Source organism: Mytilus trossulus, chromosome 14 (assembly GCF_036588685.1).
Source record: "Mytilus trossulus isolate FHL-02 chromosome 14, PNRI_Mtr1.1.1.hap1, whole genome shotgun sequence".
Lineage (NCBI taxonomy): Eukaryota > Metazoa > Mollusca > Bivalvia > Mytilida > Mytilidae > Mytilus > Mytilus trossulus.
The window spans coordinates 25,007,427-25,023,311 of NC_086386.1; the positions used below are offsets into that span (position 1 = coordinate 25,007,427).

Genomic DNA, 15,885 nt, shown 5'->3' on the forward strand with positions numbered 1-15,885 from the left:
CACCTCCATCAGCACTTTTTCCATTGCTATTGACCACTTGGCCACCTAGACTGAACTAAAAATTCAGATGTTGGTGGCCTAGTGTTACAAAATATTTTGTTTTCTAATCATGCAGCTGCTAATTGGTAGAATCTAGACATGCTTAAGATGTCTTGAATATTTACTAGAAAACATTTTTAATTGCATCAAAGATTCTGTTTATATATTCAAGTGATCGGAATTTCAATAAGGACTAACTGTGTACCACTTATTATTTCTGTGTATATGCCAGTTACAGTTATTGAACAAAATCTGCTAAGGCAGTAACCATTTGATTTTCTGGGGTTTTTTTTGGAAAAAATAGTTTGTTTCCAGTTTTTGGAGAAAAAAAAATTGCTTGTTTCACCCTCAGCTGCCACTATATGTCATGCTAAAATTGAAAGAATAAAAATGTTTTCGACTTGTCGTGAAAAAAATAGATTATTGTTTTCCACAGGCGAAAAAAATAATTTGTCCAGAAAAAAAAACATAGCCCCCCCCCCCCCCCCAGAAAATCAAATGGTTGCTGCCTAAACCCATTGAAACAAGATCTGATACAAAAAATTAATAACACTTTTATATAATTGGATGACATATTGGCACTCAATAATGACGACTTCAGTATATACTCCTAAGAGGTTTATTCTGCTGAAATAACTAAATCAACTAAAGCTGAATACTATCAATAAACATTGCCTTTTTGGGATCTTGATATCTACAATCTTCATGTATATATATCTTTAACAAGAAACTTAACCATGTTATTACTAAAATTTGAAATATAAAGATTTAAGAAACAATTCATGCTATGTGTGGAAGCCCTAGACATGTTGGAAATTCTAATATGACGTCCTTATTACGCTTTATAAACAAAGCCTTGTTCTAATGCTCAAGCACAAAATATGTTTGACACATGCGCATGAACTTACTGTGTATATTAACGTTATTCTCATTGTTATCCTTTTAAATATATACATTTAAGCAGCTAAAATAAACTTTTATCATATATTATATAAAACAACATATATTTATCCTGCTCATAGTTTTTAAACTTATCAAATATGAAATATAATGCACATACTTCTCAGAGAGGAAACAGGAAAAGCCAAGCATTTTTACGATATTTTCCTACGCTTCGACCTATAAAAATGATGTATTTGTCCTATTAGAATCGAAATTATTCCTTCATGTCATGCTCTATGCTCATTTTAACATGGGTAGGCATTATATTTGACCACATTTTACTTGCTAACGCTCAGTGTAAAATATCGACAAATATAATGCCTACCCATGTTAAAATCATGTAAAATGAGCATAGAGCATGACATGAAGGAATTATTTCTTAATTTACACATGGCCTGGACCATGATATATTCAAGTTTTATCATCAGCGATAGAATATCACGGCCAACATGGCCAAGGTTATATGTAAATTTACAACAAATCTATGGCTTCCATGAATTATTTCAATTCTGATAGGACAAATACGTTCATTAAAATACTGAAGCAAGTGTGGTTATGCCATGTGTGTGGCTGTTCTGTTTTCCCCTGACTGTCATGTTACATGATTGTTAGATCAATGTAAAAAAAATCTATTTTATTGTTAATAATGTGAAGCTTGCAGTATGCTTGCAGCAAAGGTTAGGTTGCTGTCTATAAAAAGTTTAAATAAAATGAAGAATCAAGTCTACACATGACAATGTTGACAATGTTTGCTTATTATATGATTAAAACTTTGTTTCAGCATAAGCAATTTTTTTTTTTTTTCTAGTAATGAGCCCCCTTAAAGATACTTGAACTACAGGAAGATAACTCTTCTCTTCCATGTAAATACTTGACTGGATATCCGGTGTGTTAAGGACATGTACAATGCAGGACTGTTTCTAAAATCAGATATCATTCAATCACATAACAATGTATAATGTGCGTACTGCATGTTTAATGTGGTATCACTTTCTTTATGAACCCCCTTCTCCCTCTTCATGTCTGTATATACAGATATACATGTGTATGCTCGTTCTGTCAACACAGAGGGGTTCAAAAGGATTTAACATGTTTAATCTGGTCGTAGTAAATGATACTCACTGTACATGTGTTTGATCTAACCAAGGGATTTTTATTCATTGAATAGATTGAATAAAGTAAGAGTCACATTTCCTAGCTTGATAATGTAATGCATGTAATATAGCTTGGTAATCAATATAATGTAATAATATAGCTTGATAATCAATATAATGTAATAATATAGCTTGATAATCAATATAATGTAATAATATAGCTTGATAATCAATATAATGTAATAATATAGCTTGATAATCAATATAACATGTATAATGTAATAATATAGCTTGATAATCAATATAATGTAATAATATAGCTTGATAATCAATATAATGTAATAATATAGTGCAACGTAAATGGGTTTTCGTGTGTAGACGTATTTTTCTTTCCTAATCTGTCTCATGACAGTATACCCTGCTAGCTCAGCCATGTACGTTACTGGTAGAGAGGGTTCGGCCTGTGCTTTCGCTCCAGGACTTCTGACAGCATACTGACAATACAACGAATCAGTAAATTCAATAAATGACAGGTATACGAAACCTAAAATATGACCAGTGATGACGATTTGCCAAGCAATGTATTTGCTCATATAACAAATGACCAAAATTCATAAAACAGTTTCATATATAATAGACAAAACAACATAAATACATAAATCATATCGCGGTATCTCCAGGGCAAAAATATCAATTTAGAATTTCAATACACTTTCGAACTTCCCCTTTTTGGACAAACGATGCGGTGAAAAATACCCATACAAGTTAACCAATTCAAAGAAGCGTTTGGCCTTAGTGCTATCTAATTGAATAAAATAAAATGATACTAGAATTTTGAGGTGTCTGTTTACTTAAAATATTGAGAGCTGTATATACACTAACCGTTTTTAACTAAAATATTTTCCATTCAATCAAGTTGTGACGTCAACCTTCCGAGACGAAATAATATACCCACTGGTTCCCACTGGATCTTTGTTAGACAAGATCATGAATCTCATTATTCTATGACTAGGGAACAAAAATCGATCCAGAAAAAAAAAAACATCGCATTTCCTGTTTAGTTTTCAATCCAACCAGAGCAATTTTTGAAAAACATTTTTCAATAAAATTGACCAGTTCAAGATCCAAAACCAAAACATGCGATAATACAAAATTCTATTTCAGAGTAATTAGTGACAAACAATTCTGTAGATTGACGACCATTACTTCAAAATACCCCTGGGATTAACCATCTGTCTAAATATCGCTGTCAAAATGAAACCCATCTCTTCATAAACCCGAAATAATAAAATATCTAGCTGGTGTACAATTCTCTCTATTTAATCTGGAACGGAAACGTAACATTTTAGAGCTGTTTGACTACGAGATCAAAAAGAAATATATCAAATGTTAAATAATAAATATTTAAGTCAAACATCGAAATACAAGATAAAATGAAATTTAAAGTACAACTTACCAGTACGAAAGTTTTCCCCAATCTAAAGAAATACTGCCCTGACGAGGTTTAAATATCCAAGTCTGGACATTAAGTTCAAGCCCGAGATAAACGATCCCCGCGAAAAAGTGACCGGACAACTATATATATAGTATCTATAAATAGAAAAAGGGGAATTTACGATGACCCATAAACGTTACAATACCCCCTACCCAGAAAAACAAATCGTCCGCGATTTGACAACATGGTAAGACAATTTAAAGGACAAGACACGGTTGTCTTTAAACAATTGAAAATGTACATTGTATATAATTTAAAATTTCAAAGTCTAGATGTTGATAAATGTCCAAGAAGGTTCAAACAGTGATAAAGGTCCAAATAGTGACGAAAGTCCAAATAGTGATGAAGGTCCAAATGGTGACGAAGGTCCAAACATTTCCATTGATGAAGGCAATGTACAAGCGAATTAAGAATTCGATCCAATTATATGTCTTTAATATTCTTTTCCTCCAATACACAAAAACTGAAAAATAATAACTGACAAAAAATAGAATCAAATCAAAATAAAAAAAACCAAACTTTATATTTTTGGAGATACCAACAACCACATAATTATATTAACATTTTACATGCAGAGCACGGAGATTGGGGAAGGTAGACATTCCAAATTAAAGTAATTTTGGATACATGTAATCTAAAATGAACTAAAACCAAGCAATTATATTTCGAGAAAATCAGTACCGATTACATGATTGTGCTACAAAAACAAAATATGTATGTAAGTAAACAGTATCTCCAATATAGAATATACTATAAATCAATATATCTAATGCAATGAAGTTAAATAAGTGTTTATGATGTGTGTACTAAACCCAACTTCAGAAGTACAGAAAGCAAACTTATTAAAGCATAAGAAAGATAACAAGCACGTGCAAATATTATTTTTTTATTTCAGTGTGCATTTATGTCACCCATGACTCTATATATATCTATATGTATACTGCCATACTGTGAATCTTAGTTCACGTATCCATTTTATTCATAGTTCTACTATATTAAGCTAAAACTACTGCACCACCAAAGCTTATGGTAGCGATGTATGGCCAGAGTGAAGCTAATACTTTCTATGTGTCTATTATATCCAGGCAGTTTCAACTGTATCATAGTGTTCAACTGGTCATATGCATGGGTGAATCATAAAATCATGTATTTACTGTCATGTATATAATTTACATGAATCAGATTAAAAATAATGTATTTGTGTACTTTTTTTTATGCACCTTTAAAATTGGGTTCAACACATTTTTTTTTATCATCATCGCATGCAATCTACAATGCATTAATCTGTTGTTCATGTACAATTAAACATATTCCATCACAAGACACCGTAAATCTATCATTATTAAAAAGAGCACCAGTGGAAGGCCAACAATAGCTTGATAATGTAATAATATTGCACTTATATATAAATTTTCACCAATTTTTTGTTTTTGTTAACTTTAAAAGTGTATTCATCATGTTCATTCGCACACTCCAAAAATGTGGCAGGTTAGTCAACCTGTTGACAGTAGCCTCTTACTGGAAGAAGAATGTAAAGAACTTACCTGATTGCTGTCAGGAAAATCTTCAAAATTTCTATGATTATTTTTAAAGGTTTTAACAACATATTTTCATGATTTTTACTTCCATTTCATTTGTCCAATCCTTTTAGTATTTTTGGTCCTTTATCATTAATGCTCTTCAACTTAGTAATTGGCCCTATATAAATGTACATGATACATGTATTAATTCATAGGTTACTGATATTTAATTTTAAGGAAAAACTTGTCTGACAGACATCCAATCCTTCATATTTTTGTCCTGCCTTATGTTGCTGTAAGCAAGACTTGCATTATCATGATTATGACATTATGCTGTATTATTGACAGCAATCTAAAAATGAAATTCTCGTATCATTCTCCAGATGCAGCTTTAGCAATGTACATGTACAAAATGTAAACTATAGTATGATTGGAGTTTATCAGTGTGAGATCCTTTTTAGCTCACCTTGCCCAAAGGGCCAAGTGAGCTTTTCTCATCACTTGGCGTCCGGCGTCCGGCGTCGTCGTCCGTCGTTGTCGTCCGTCGTCGTCGTCCTGTGTTAACTTTTACAAAAATCTTCTCCTCTGAAACTACTGGGCCAAATTTAACCAAACTTGGCCACAATCATCATTGGGGTATCTAGTTTAAAAATTGTGTCCGGTGACCCCGCCAACTAACCAAGATGGCCGCCATGACTATAAATAGAACATAGGGGTAAAATGCAGTTTTTGGCTTATAACTCAAAAACCAAAGCATTTAGGGCAAATCTGACATGGGGAAATATTGTTAATCAGGTTAAGATCTATCTGCCCTGAAATTTTCAGATGAATCTGACATTCCGTTGTTAGGTTGCTGCCCCTGAATTGGTAATTTTAAGGAAATTTTGTTGTTTTTGGTTATTATCTTGAATATTATTTTAGATAGAGATAAACTGTAAAAAGCAATAATGTTCAGCAAAGTAAGATCTACAAATAAGTCAACATGACCAAAATGATCAGTTGACCACTTTAGGAGTTATTGCCCTTTATAGTCAATTTTTAACCATTTTTCGTAAATCTTAGTAATCTTTTAGAAAAATCTTCTCTTCTGAAACTGCTGGGCCAAATTATTTGAAACTTGGCCACAATCATCATTGGGGTATCTAGTTTAAAAATTGTGTCCGATGACCCTGCCAAATAACCAAGATGACCGCCATGGCTATAAATAGAACATAGGGGTGAAATGCAGTTTTTTGGCTTATAACTCAAAAACCAAAGCATTTAGAGCAAATCTGACATGGGGTAAAATTGTTAATTAGGTAAAGATCTATTTGCCCTGAAATTTTCAGATGAATTGGACAACTTGTTTTTGGGTTGAGGCCCCTGAATTGGTAATTTTAAGGAAATTTTGCTGTTTTTGGTTATTATATTGAATATTATTATAGATATAGGTAAACTGTATACAGCAATAATGTTCAGCAAGGTCAGATTTACAAATAAGTCAACATGACCAAAATGGTCAGTTGACCTCTTTAGGAGTTATTGCCCTTTAAAGTCAATTTTTAACCATTTTTCGTAAATTTTATTTATCTTTTACTAAAATCTTCTTCTCTGAAACTGCTGTGCCAAATTGATCCAAACTTGGCCACAATCATCTTTGGGGTTTCTTGTTTAAAAAATGTGTCCGGTGACCTGGCCATCAAACCAAGATGGCCGCCACGGCTAAAAATAGAACATAGGGGTAAAATGCAGTTTTTGGCTTATAACTCAAAAACCAAATAATTTAGAGAAAATCTGACATGAAGTAAAATTGTTAATCAGCTCAAGATCTATCTGCCCTGAAATTTTCAGATGAATTGGACAACCTGTTTTTGGGTTGCGGCCCCTGAATTGGTAATTTTAAGGAAATTTTGCTGTTTTTGGTTATTATATTGAATATTATTATAGATATAGGTAAACTGTAAACAGCAATAATGTTCAGCAAAGTAAGATCTACAAATAAGTCAACATGAACGAAATGGTCAATTGACCCTCTAGGAGTTATTGACCTTTGTAGTCAATTTTCAATCTGCTTCCTTTGTTTAATATTCACATAGACCAAGGTGAGCGACACAGGCTCTTTAGAGCCTCTAGTTCAATGAACTAGTACACATTTTTGTTTAGGAGCCAACTGAAGCCTGCCTCAATTTCTACAGCATGCTTCAGTGTGTCCCTATATGCCTGTACCAAGTCAGGAATATGACAGTTCTTGTCCATTATCTTTTTTGATGTGTTTTGTCATTTGAATTTGCCATCCATGGGATTATGGACTTTCCCATCTGATTTTCCTCTGAGTTCAGTATTTTTGTGATTTTACTTTTTTATATTAGTGTCTGACTCACTTTTATGCCCCATTTATTGGCATTATGTTTTCTGGTCTGTGCTTCTGTTCCTTTGTCTGTTTGTTCGTTTGTCCTTTCATCCCTCCGTTCGTCATGCTTCAGGTTAAATTAAGTTTTAGTTAAAGTTTTTGGTCGAGGTTACAGACAAAATAACTTTTTGATGAAGTTGAAGTTCAATCACCTTGCAACTTTAGTACACACGTTCCCTATGATATGATCTTTCTTATTTTAATTCCAAATTAGAGATTTTCCCTCATTTTCACGGTCCTTTCAGTGGCGGATCCAGCCATTTTAAAAAAGGGGGGGTTCCAACCACATGTCCCCATTCAAATGCATTGATCCACCAAAAAAAAGAGGGGTTCCAACACCCCTTCAACCACCCCACCCCCCTGGAACCACCAATGCCACTGAACATAGAAAATGATAGTGCTGATGGGGCATCTGTGTAATGGAGACACATTCTTGTTTTTGCATCTATTTAACCCTGTATGTCTCTAGTTTTTCATTTCCTTAACAATTGATCACATCTGCATGTGTAAAAAATATATATGGACTGAATGTCTCTTGTATGTTGTATGTTTCCTTCAACGTGTCAGCAAAATACAAATTCTCTATGCATTTGTACATAGGTGACATTCAGTTACAAAAAAATGTATGTATAAAACATAAGAGCATTTAAATTATCAACGATACTCTTCAACATTTCTTATGACATGTATGAGAGCCTGTGTAAATTCAATTCGGGTCACTGTTATATATATATTTAGATTGAAATTAATCTCTATTTCTATATGTTACTTGAAAAATGGTTCAAAATAAGGTTTTGATTTTAATACATGTTCTATGAATGAAATGTAACAGTCATGACAGTGTGAACTGATGATCCCATAGCTACATTTTATTATACCGCAGTTATCATTTTCTATATAAAATAAGTACAATATTTTCACTATTTTCATGATTTTGCAAGTTAAAATTGCAATCTTTAAACTATTGGACCGGTAAAAAAATTCCAACTATTGGACCTGGATGAAAGTATTGGACCGCAAGCATCTTAATGTTTGGGGAAATTTTAATTGCAGCTACTTGTTTGGAGGATTTTGAAATTAACACAGGAGTAACGACGTTGTGGTTTACTTATTGTATCTAGAAGGGTTAACGTCAGTGCAATGCGTAGCCTTATAGCTTTTGAACATATCTATGAAGTAAACGTTATGGTTTTAGTTTTTCTTTGAAATATTACGATAGTTGATTTATCACCTCCATTTATTGTTTGTTTTATTTGTCGATATAATAAAACACTTACTGACTGGATATTCTTGCAATAGTAAGTTTATTGTCCCTGGGATACATTTATTGTCCTCAGCTACGCCTCAGGACAATAGTTGCTCCTCTGGACAATAAACTTACTATTCCACTCGTAACCCAGTCAATAAGCATACATTGTTGATACTACTGACATGAATATCAACCTTTAGTGCCTAAGTGGTCAATACTGGTATACATGGTATAAATAATGAAATTTCCCTTATCTGGTATGAGTACACAGTTATCGTCCTTTGATTTTCGTTGTCCACAAATATAGTACTTAGTGTAGACAGTGTGATACTTGCCAATTTTTTTATACCCCTTCCAAATTTATTTCTCCATGTTTTATTCCTCATATAGCAAGAAAGGTGTGAAATGACACTGTAAAAAAATTTGGGTCATACATGTACATATTAATTAATGTAAAGTAGTGATTAGGTCCAGCTGAAAAAGGTTAAAAATTAGCACTTCGGAAACTGTCAAAAGATTTCAAGACCCCCTTAACATAAAATTGTCCATATTTTGAGTTAGAGCTGATGAAGTTTTATAATTTTGATATGATTTGTCCCAAAAGTAGTACAACACACTGTAAAAATATTATTGAGAAAGCGCAGGTAAGATTTTTTTTATTTTCATTTATTGTCTAAAAGAAATGCACTACGAAATAACTGTGTACTTGGACCTCTACCAATGTTTTACTAGTCTTGAGAATTATACCAGTATTGACAACTGAATTTTAGTAAATTCTTCATGTGTAAATAGTTTTATCTTAATATATATATTAAATAGATAAAATAAAAATATGCACTACCACTATGTTAAAGTGTTATAATCAATTTTTGTTTTTATACATAGAAATGTAAAAAATTTCACTGTCATTGACTGTATATACATCTCCTCAACATGCTCAAAGCAATGTGCAGTACAAGTGACATAAACTTCAACGTGTTGAAGGCGGTTACTAGAAAATAGGAGAAGAAGTAGATGTTGATAAATACTAGGGGAGGTACACCAATGTAATTCACTGCCTTACCTTGTTTCTTGCAGATTTATTCTATCATGATAGAGAACTATTTTTTAATATAATCAAAAAATTTGATTTTAAAGGATTAAAAAAGAAATTTAAAGAGAAGCTCTAAATATAAAAAAGAAGATGTGGTATGATTGCCAATGAGACAACTATCCACAAAAGACCAAAATGACACAGACATTAACAACTATAGGTCACCATACGGCCTAAAGACAACTTCTACAAATTTATGTACAGCTGTATAAATTTACATTTTAAAAAATTCTGTGAAATTCAACAATAAATAACTTTTACCATTCAGCGCATTGTAGGAAGCAATTATGTTTGAACAAATGACAATTTCCGAGAAGAAAAGGGTAAATTCAATTCATTGGTCATACTGGGTAAACTTTTCAACAGGATGTTCAAAATCAATTTTTCATATCTATAATATATACTGTAATAAAGGAGGGAGAAAGGAACATACATACATACATATATATACACAATATATATGTAATTAATATTATGCTTTATTTATAGTGGAAATATTTAAAACCAAAGCAAAGGTATATATATATAGTAATGCAAAATTTCCCAAAATATATCCCAATTAAGTTTCTGAAATATGTTTTATTTGTTCTAGTTATATACTTATCTGAAACTGTTTTAAATATAAGGGGAATTTTAATCAGATTTCAGATAAAATTGGTAAATTACAATAATAACAAAAAATTTTTTTGCAAATTTTGTTGTTGACTTCCTTAGTCTGTTAAATATATAAAGAAGAGGAAATTATTTTTATTCAGAAAATTATTGACCAATGTCATTTCTGAAGACATGACAGAAGGAAGTTAAATAAATCTATTTTCCCCCTTGTTAACCATTTGTTAAATTGTTTACTATGTTTACAAATCTTTATGAATACATTTAAACATACATTTAAATTTTTATAGGGAAAAGATAGTTCTAGGTTAAAGCTGTGACTTTAATAAACACTTCCCATGTTAAGGTAAGGAGGGTTGACACTGAAACTTGTTCAGATGGTTTTGACAAAAATTTTGCTGAGCAAAAATAGGTCATTAAAACCATGATAAAATTAAAGGAAATAATATGAAAGGTTCATTTATATATATCATGTATATTGATCACAGTTTCAATGACTGGGGTGTAAATCTTTTCTTATTCACCTGATGGAGCAGTGGCGGATCCAGAGGGGGGGTTCCGGGGGTCCGCACCCCCCCTTTATTTTGGCCGATCAATGCATTTGAATCGGGACATATGTTTGCACCCCCCCTGCACCCCCCCTTTGCCCTGGGCTAGCACCCCCCCTTTCGAAAATTCCTGCATCCGCCACTGTGGAATGACTAAGGGATTTCCCATGGCACTAGGTACACAATTAAGGAGTCAAAAAATGTGTGTTATGATTGCCAGCTGTCTGATATATATATATATAGATATATATAATTATACATGTAGAAATACATTTTGATTTTCTTATGCTATAATGTTGTGAAAGGGAGGTACAATGTATTCTTGGGAATGTCCATTTAAGTTGTGACATTCAGTTTCTATTACATGTATATAAATTTCATTCTAAAATCATTGCCATTGGCAGAACCAGATATTTTCATAAAGGGGGCCCACTGACTTCCTAAGAAAGGACCAGTTCCAGTAACGCTTCAGTGATTCCTTATGTAATTAAGCAATTTTCCAAGAAGGGGGTTCAGGCACATTATTGCCCTCCAGGTTTTTTAATCATGATTGTCCATTTGTTATATTTTCTTTTGATGGTTCATTGTGTAATATTTATAAAAATACTACATCATCTGGCTAGAATTTGTGTATATAAATAGAACAACATTTAAATGAAAGACCAGGTTTAACAATAGCCAAAAAAGCTATGCATGATATAATTATATAAATATATTGTATAATTTAACATTTTAAGAAATCTGAAATGTGAAATCAACACGAAAAACAAATCATAAGAAAATTGTATTTGATCTCAGCTTGATTGAAACTCAGATTACGTAACTATGAAGTACATTTGTACTCAGATTATAACACAAGTATTATTATCATGATTATGCACTGTTATACATGAAAATACACAGGATAGAAACATACAGGATAAAAACATATATATGCATGTGCTATTAGCAGCTAATGTACTTGGAATTTACATGTAAATGTGTAGGTGCCATGATTACTAACATTTTCGGAGAAACAATTAGAATAAACAATTTGTGGGAATAGTTTGCTTCCTCGTCAATGGTAATTTATCAAAAGTTATTTTGTAAAATATTCACCAAAAGGTTCATAGAAATTGAAGATGTTTTCTTAAAATTCATATTTGTACTTTGACATGTTGAACACAACAATTGTTTTAACACTCACTGTGCAGGTCATTAAATGTTTATAAACTTTTCATACCTGTTATTTAATTTCGGTGCATTACGTTTGTGCGCATTACCATTACATTTGCGCGCAAAAATCATTACGTTTGCGCGCAGCTTTTGATTACAATTGCGCGCATTTTTTTGACAGGTACACTCAGGTAAAATACAGATAATAATACTTATTTACTTACAATTAGTTCAATTATTTACAAGTATAAGTACTCATTCTGTTAGTCTTGGTCCCCTACTCACCAACGATGAGGTGAAAGTGGGATTTTTAGCAAGATAAGTCCGTTTTATTATGCACAAGCACTAAATCCTAGAAATATGTACAGATAGAAATGTTAAAATGTTTAAAAAACGCTAAAACATGGCTAATGTTAAAGGTAAAAGTATTGATAATTTCATTACTTTACATGTAGGTACGTGTCGAAACTCCATGTTTGTGCCTTGGTGTAACTTTATAAACTAACTTAAACCTTTCACTCTGAAATATTCGCAATGAAGTTACATGTATTAAGCTATACTACAGAGTTTATAATGATCACTTTATAATTGGTTTTATAATTCAATATGAACAATATATAGTTTGAATTAAGAAATATTTTCAAAATTAATAATTGATAGTCATATTTATTATGAAAATATAAAATATATAGTCAATTATAATTTAATTTAATTTTTATTTATATGTTTACCTGAGTTTACCTGTAAAATGAATGCGCGCAAATGTAATCAAAAGCTGCGCGCAAACGTAAAACATTTTAATCCCCAAATGCGCGCAAACGTAGTGCGCCCTTTAATTTTTCCTTGTTTTGAAAGGGCCTTTTATTTCAAATGACAATATGTTTTTTCAGAATTTGTGTATACAATATGGTGCAGACATGAATATGATGAAAGTTTTGTATGATATGTTTATAAGTCTTCAAACAAAAGATGTATGATAATGGTAATCTTAGACAATTTATATGTAAGTATATTTTAAATATTATTTTTTTTTATTGTTGTATGACTGGACCTTATCTATTTTAAATTTCTTGTAACAATTACAGTTTCTCCTAAAAATTTATGTGTGGGATTTTGCAATGTCTTCCATTAAATCTCATGCAAGCCCAATACTAAGAAGTAATTAATATACAAATGTATTCAATACAACATGTACAATCATTTGAAATCACAATTGTTTATATGTATAGGCTTCATTCATGCAATAGTTAATAACATGCAACAGAAAGATAACTTATCTACTTTGTTGAATAATAGAAAACAGGAATATTTCAAACTGAAATTTTGGGTTATACACTACATGTAACTCCCACTAAGTATTGTGACTCAAGGAAGTATTTAATATCCTGAGCTTTACATAATTGACAATTTGTAAATAATTGAATTAATACAACCACCATTCATGCTTAGCCAAACCCAATCCCCCTCAAAGGTAAAATGTAGTCTTAGTGAATTAATATTCTGTTATTCTTCCACTCTCATAACATGTTAAATACTTATTTTTAAAAAAGGAATTTGCCTTTTCAACTTTTGACTGATGTTTTCAGCTAAAAACTAAAATCTATAATACTGAGTTACAATGATGAAGTTGTTTTTCACCTTGGTTGACCATCTGATTGGTCTGGGGTCAGTTGTGGTAGTGTGGTTGCCTTGAGCATTGTTGAGTGTGTGAAGTTGTGGGTTGTGGTCAGTCCAAATACCGATACTTTACTTGGCATACAATATTTTGAGGTAAGAGAATATGACTGGTCAGCAAGGAGTCAAAATTAATAATGTGTCTACAGAGGGTGACTTATCTCTATACATGTATCTTATCACCTATTTTCTACATAACACACTATTTACATTCCTATGAAGTCTTAAAAAAGGGGTGGGTGGGTGGGAAATGAACCTTCACTGTCAATATAATGTATTGGATTTGTTCATACAATCTTATTACTACTAACTGTGCTGCATAACATAAACTACTTACTATTCACAGTGAAACATTAAGCCAATTAAAATTTCTTGATTATGAAGTATTTGTATTATTCTCTTTCAGCAAGTTCAGTTCAGAACTACTTCAGTATATTCCATAGTCATTATATTTCATTGGATTATCTCCCTTTCATCAGCAGAATATAATTTGGTTAATGGTGAAACAGGAAAATAGTAAGTTTCTTTTATTACTAATCGAGTATGTATTTTGTAGATATTATTACTGCCTACTTTTAGAAACCTAAATGGTAGATTTTAAGAGCAAGAGGACCTTTGAAATGTTCCTCTGAAATTGTCATAAGTATTTTTAATCCCCTACTGTCAAGACTAATATATATTGTTTAAATGAGTTAGCACATGTTTTAAGATATCCTTTATCTCATTTGAAAGCCTGTAATTTGAATTGTTCAGTTTATTTAATCAAAAGTAAGATCATCACATCTCATAGGGGAAATTCACCATATATCATGTATATTGTGAAAGTTGGCGGGTCTACAACAGACTCTCTTCACAGACTGTAAAAACACATGTACAGAAAACATGTCAATAATACCAGACTGTTAAGGCTATAACATGTAGAAAATGCATCTCAACTCTTTACAGTAAACATAAAAAGAAGATTTCAAAATTGTTTAAACAGTTAACAATAAAGTGTGGTTCAAATATCTATTCATAGTTCCATATAGCAGCTAGTTGCAAGTTTTGTGAAAGTTAAACAAGTAATTGCACAGTCTAATTGTAGTGTAATAGTAACAGTTATCTTTCTCATTCTAAATAGCACAGTTATTAAAAGTTTTTGTATGTTTATTGGTTTATATATATTTCTTTCATTTATTGTCTAGTCGTTGGTTTGACACAGCAGCACAGATTCATAGAGTATGTTGTTATTGTCCCATAGAAGCAGTGAAATCAGACAAATATAATGATGCTTTTCAAGTAGGGGAAGATGAAAGTCGTGATTCTTGTAATGCAACAAAAGATGAAGTAAAGCAGACTAATAAGTGGCCTTTCTGTATATGTGACCACAAAATGGGACTGAAACCAGAGTTTATAGGTAAACATTACATACCCGTAGCCAGGGGGACGAACCCCCCTCCCCCCCAAGTCAACGTTCTGTTCAAACTGTGACTGTAAAAGTCCAGTTCATAAGTCCAAATAACCCCCCCTCCCTTGAAATTCCTGGCTACAGGCCTGCATTAATGATCAAGAGGACGTTAGATATAAAGGTTGCCTTTTTTAACAGATTTATTTTCTGACTGTCATATGTCATTGTCTGTGAACTCATTTTCATGGTCATGATGACGACTGTAAATATTTGTAGGAGTGATTGCACTTATTTAAAATCTAATGTCAGGAACATTGCTGTAAAAACTTTCAAAATCATTGTTGGTTCCAATATATATGCCAGTTAAAACTGTAAATCATGCTGTGCATAAGGACAAATGCATGTTGATTCTTTCATTTAACTTTATTCAAGCAATTGTTTAAATTTATATGTTTCCTACATAAGACCTGTCAAACTTGTTTTCTTATGTCTGAAACATTTGAATGGTCTAACAGTTAAAGTTATTTGACCTGAGGTGAAATCTTGTTAGATCTTAGGCTGCAGTATTTTCCAGGAGTTTTAAAAATGACTTTGAACTAGGATTTAATTTCTAATGTCAGTTAAAAAAACTAAATATATATTGTCTGTCAAAATATCTTATTATGTATGAGAAATCTTATGTCAGAAT

The 15,885-nt window shown here is 31.9% G+C and overlaps 1 protein-coding gene across 4 annotated transcripts in view; it reads left to right on the forward strand.

Annotated features, from left to right (window-relative positions):
* Nucleotides 1-1,949: 1,949 nt before the first annotated feature.
* LOC134695855 (uncharacterized) overlaps nucleotides 1,950-15,885 on the forward strand; it is a 29,424-nt gene continuing 15,488 nt past the window's right edge. For 2 of the 4 annotated variants that reach the window (XM_063557302.1, XM_063557306.1), the window contains exons 1-4: nucleotides 1,950-2,159; nucleotides 13,027-13,139; nucleotides 14,217-14,326; nucleotides 14,995-15,206. In XM_063557302.1, the coding sequence (XP_063413372.1) occupies nucleotides 13,110-13,139; nucleotides 14,217-14,326; nucleotides 14,995-15,206 (352 nt within the window). In that variant the 5' untranslated portion in view covers nucleotides 1,950-2,159; nucleotides 13,027-13,109. Of the gene's footprint in view, nucleotides 2,160-10,733; nucleotides 10,780-11,865; nucleotides 12,045-13,026; nucleotides 13,140-14,216; nucleotides 14,327-14,994; nucleotides 15,207-15,885 lie in introns of those variants that run through there. The other 2 variants (XM_063557305.1, XM_063557304.1) reach the window with 2 other exon arrangements.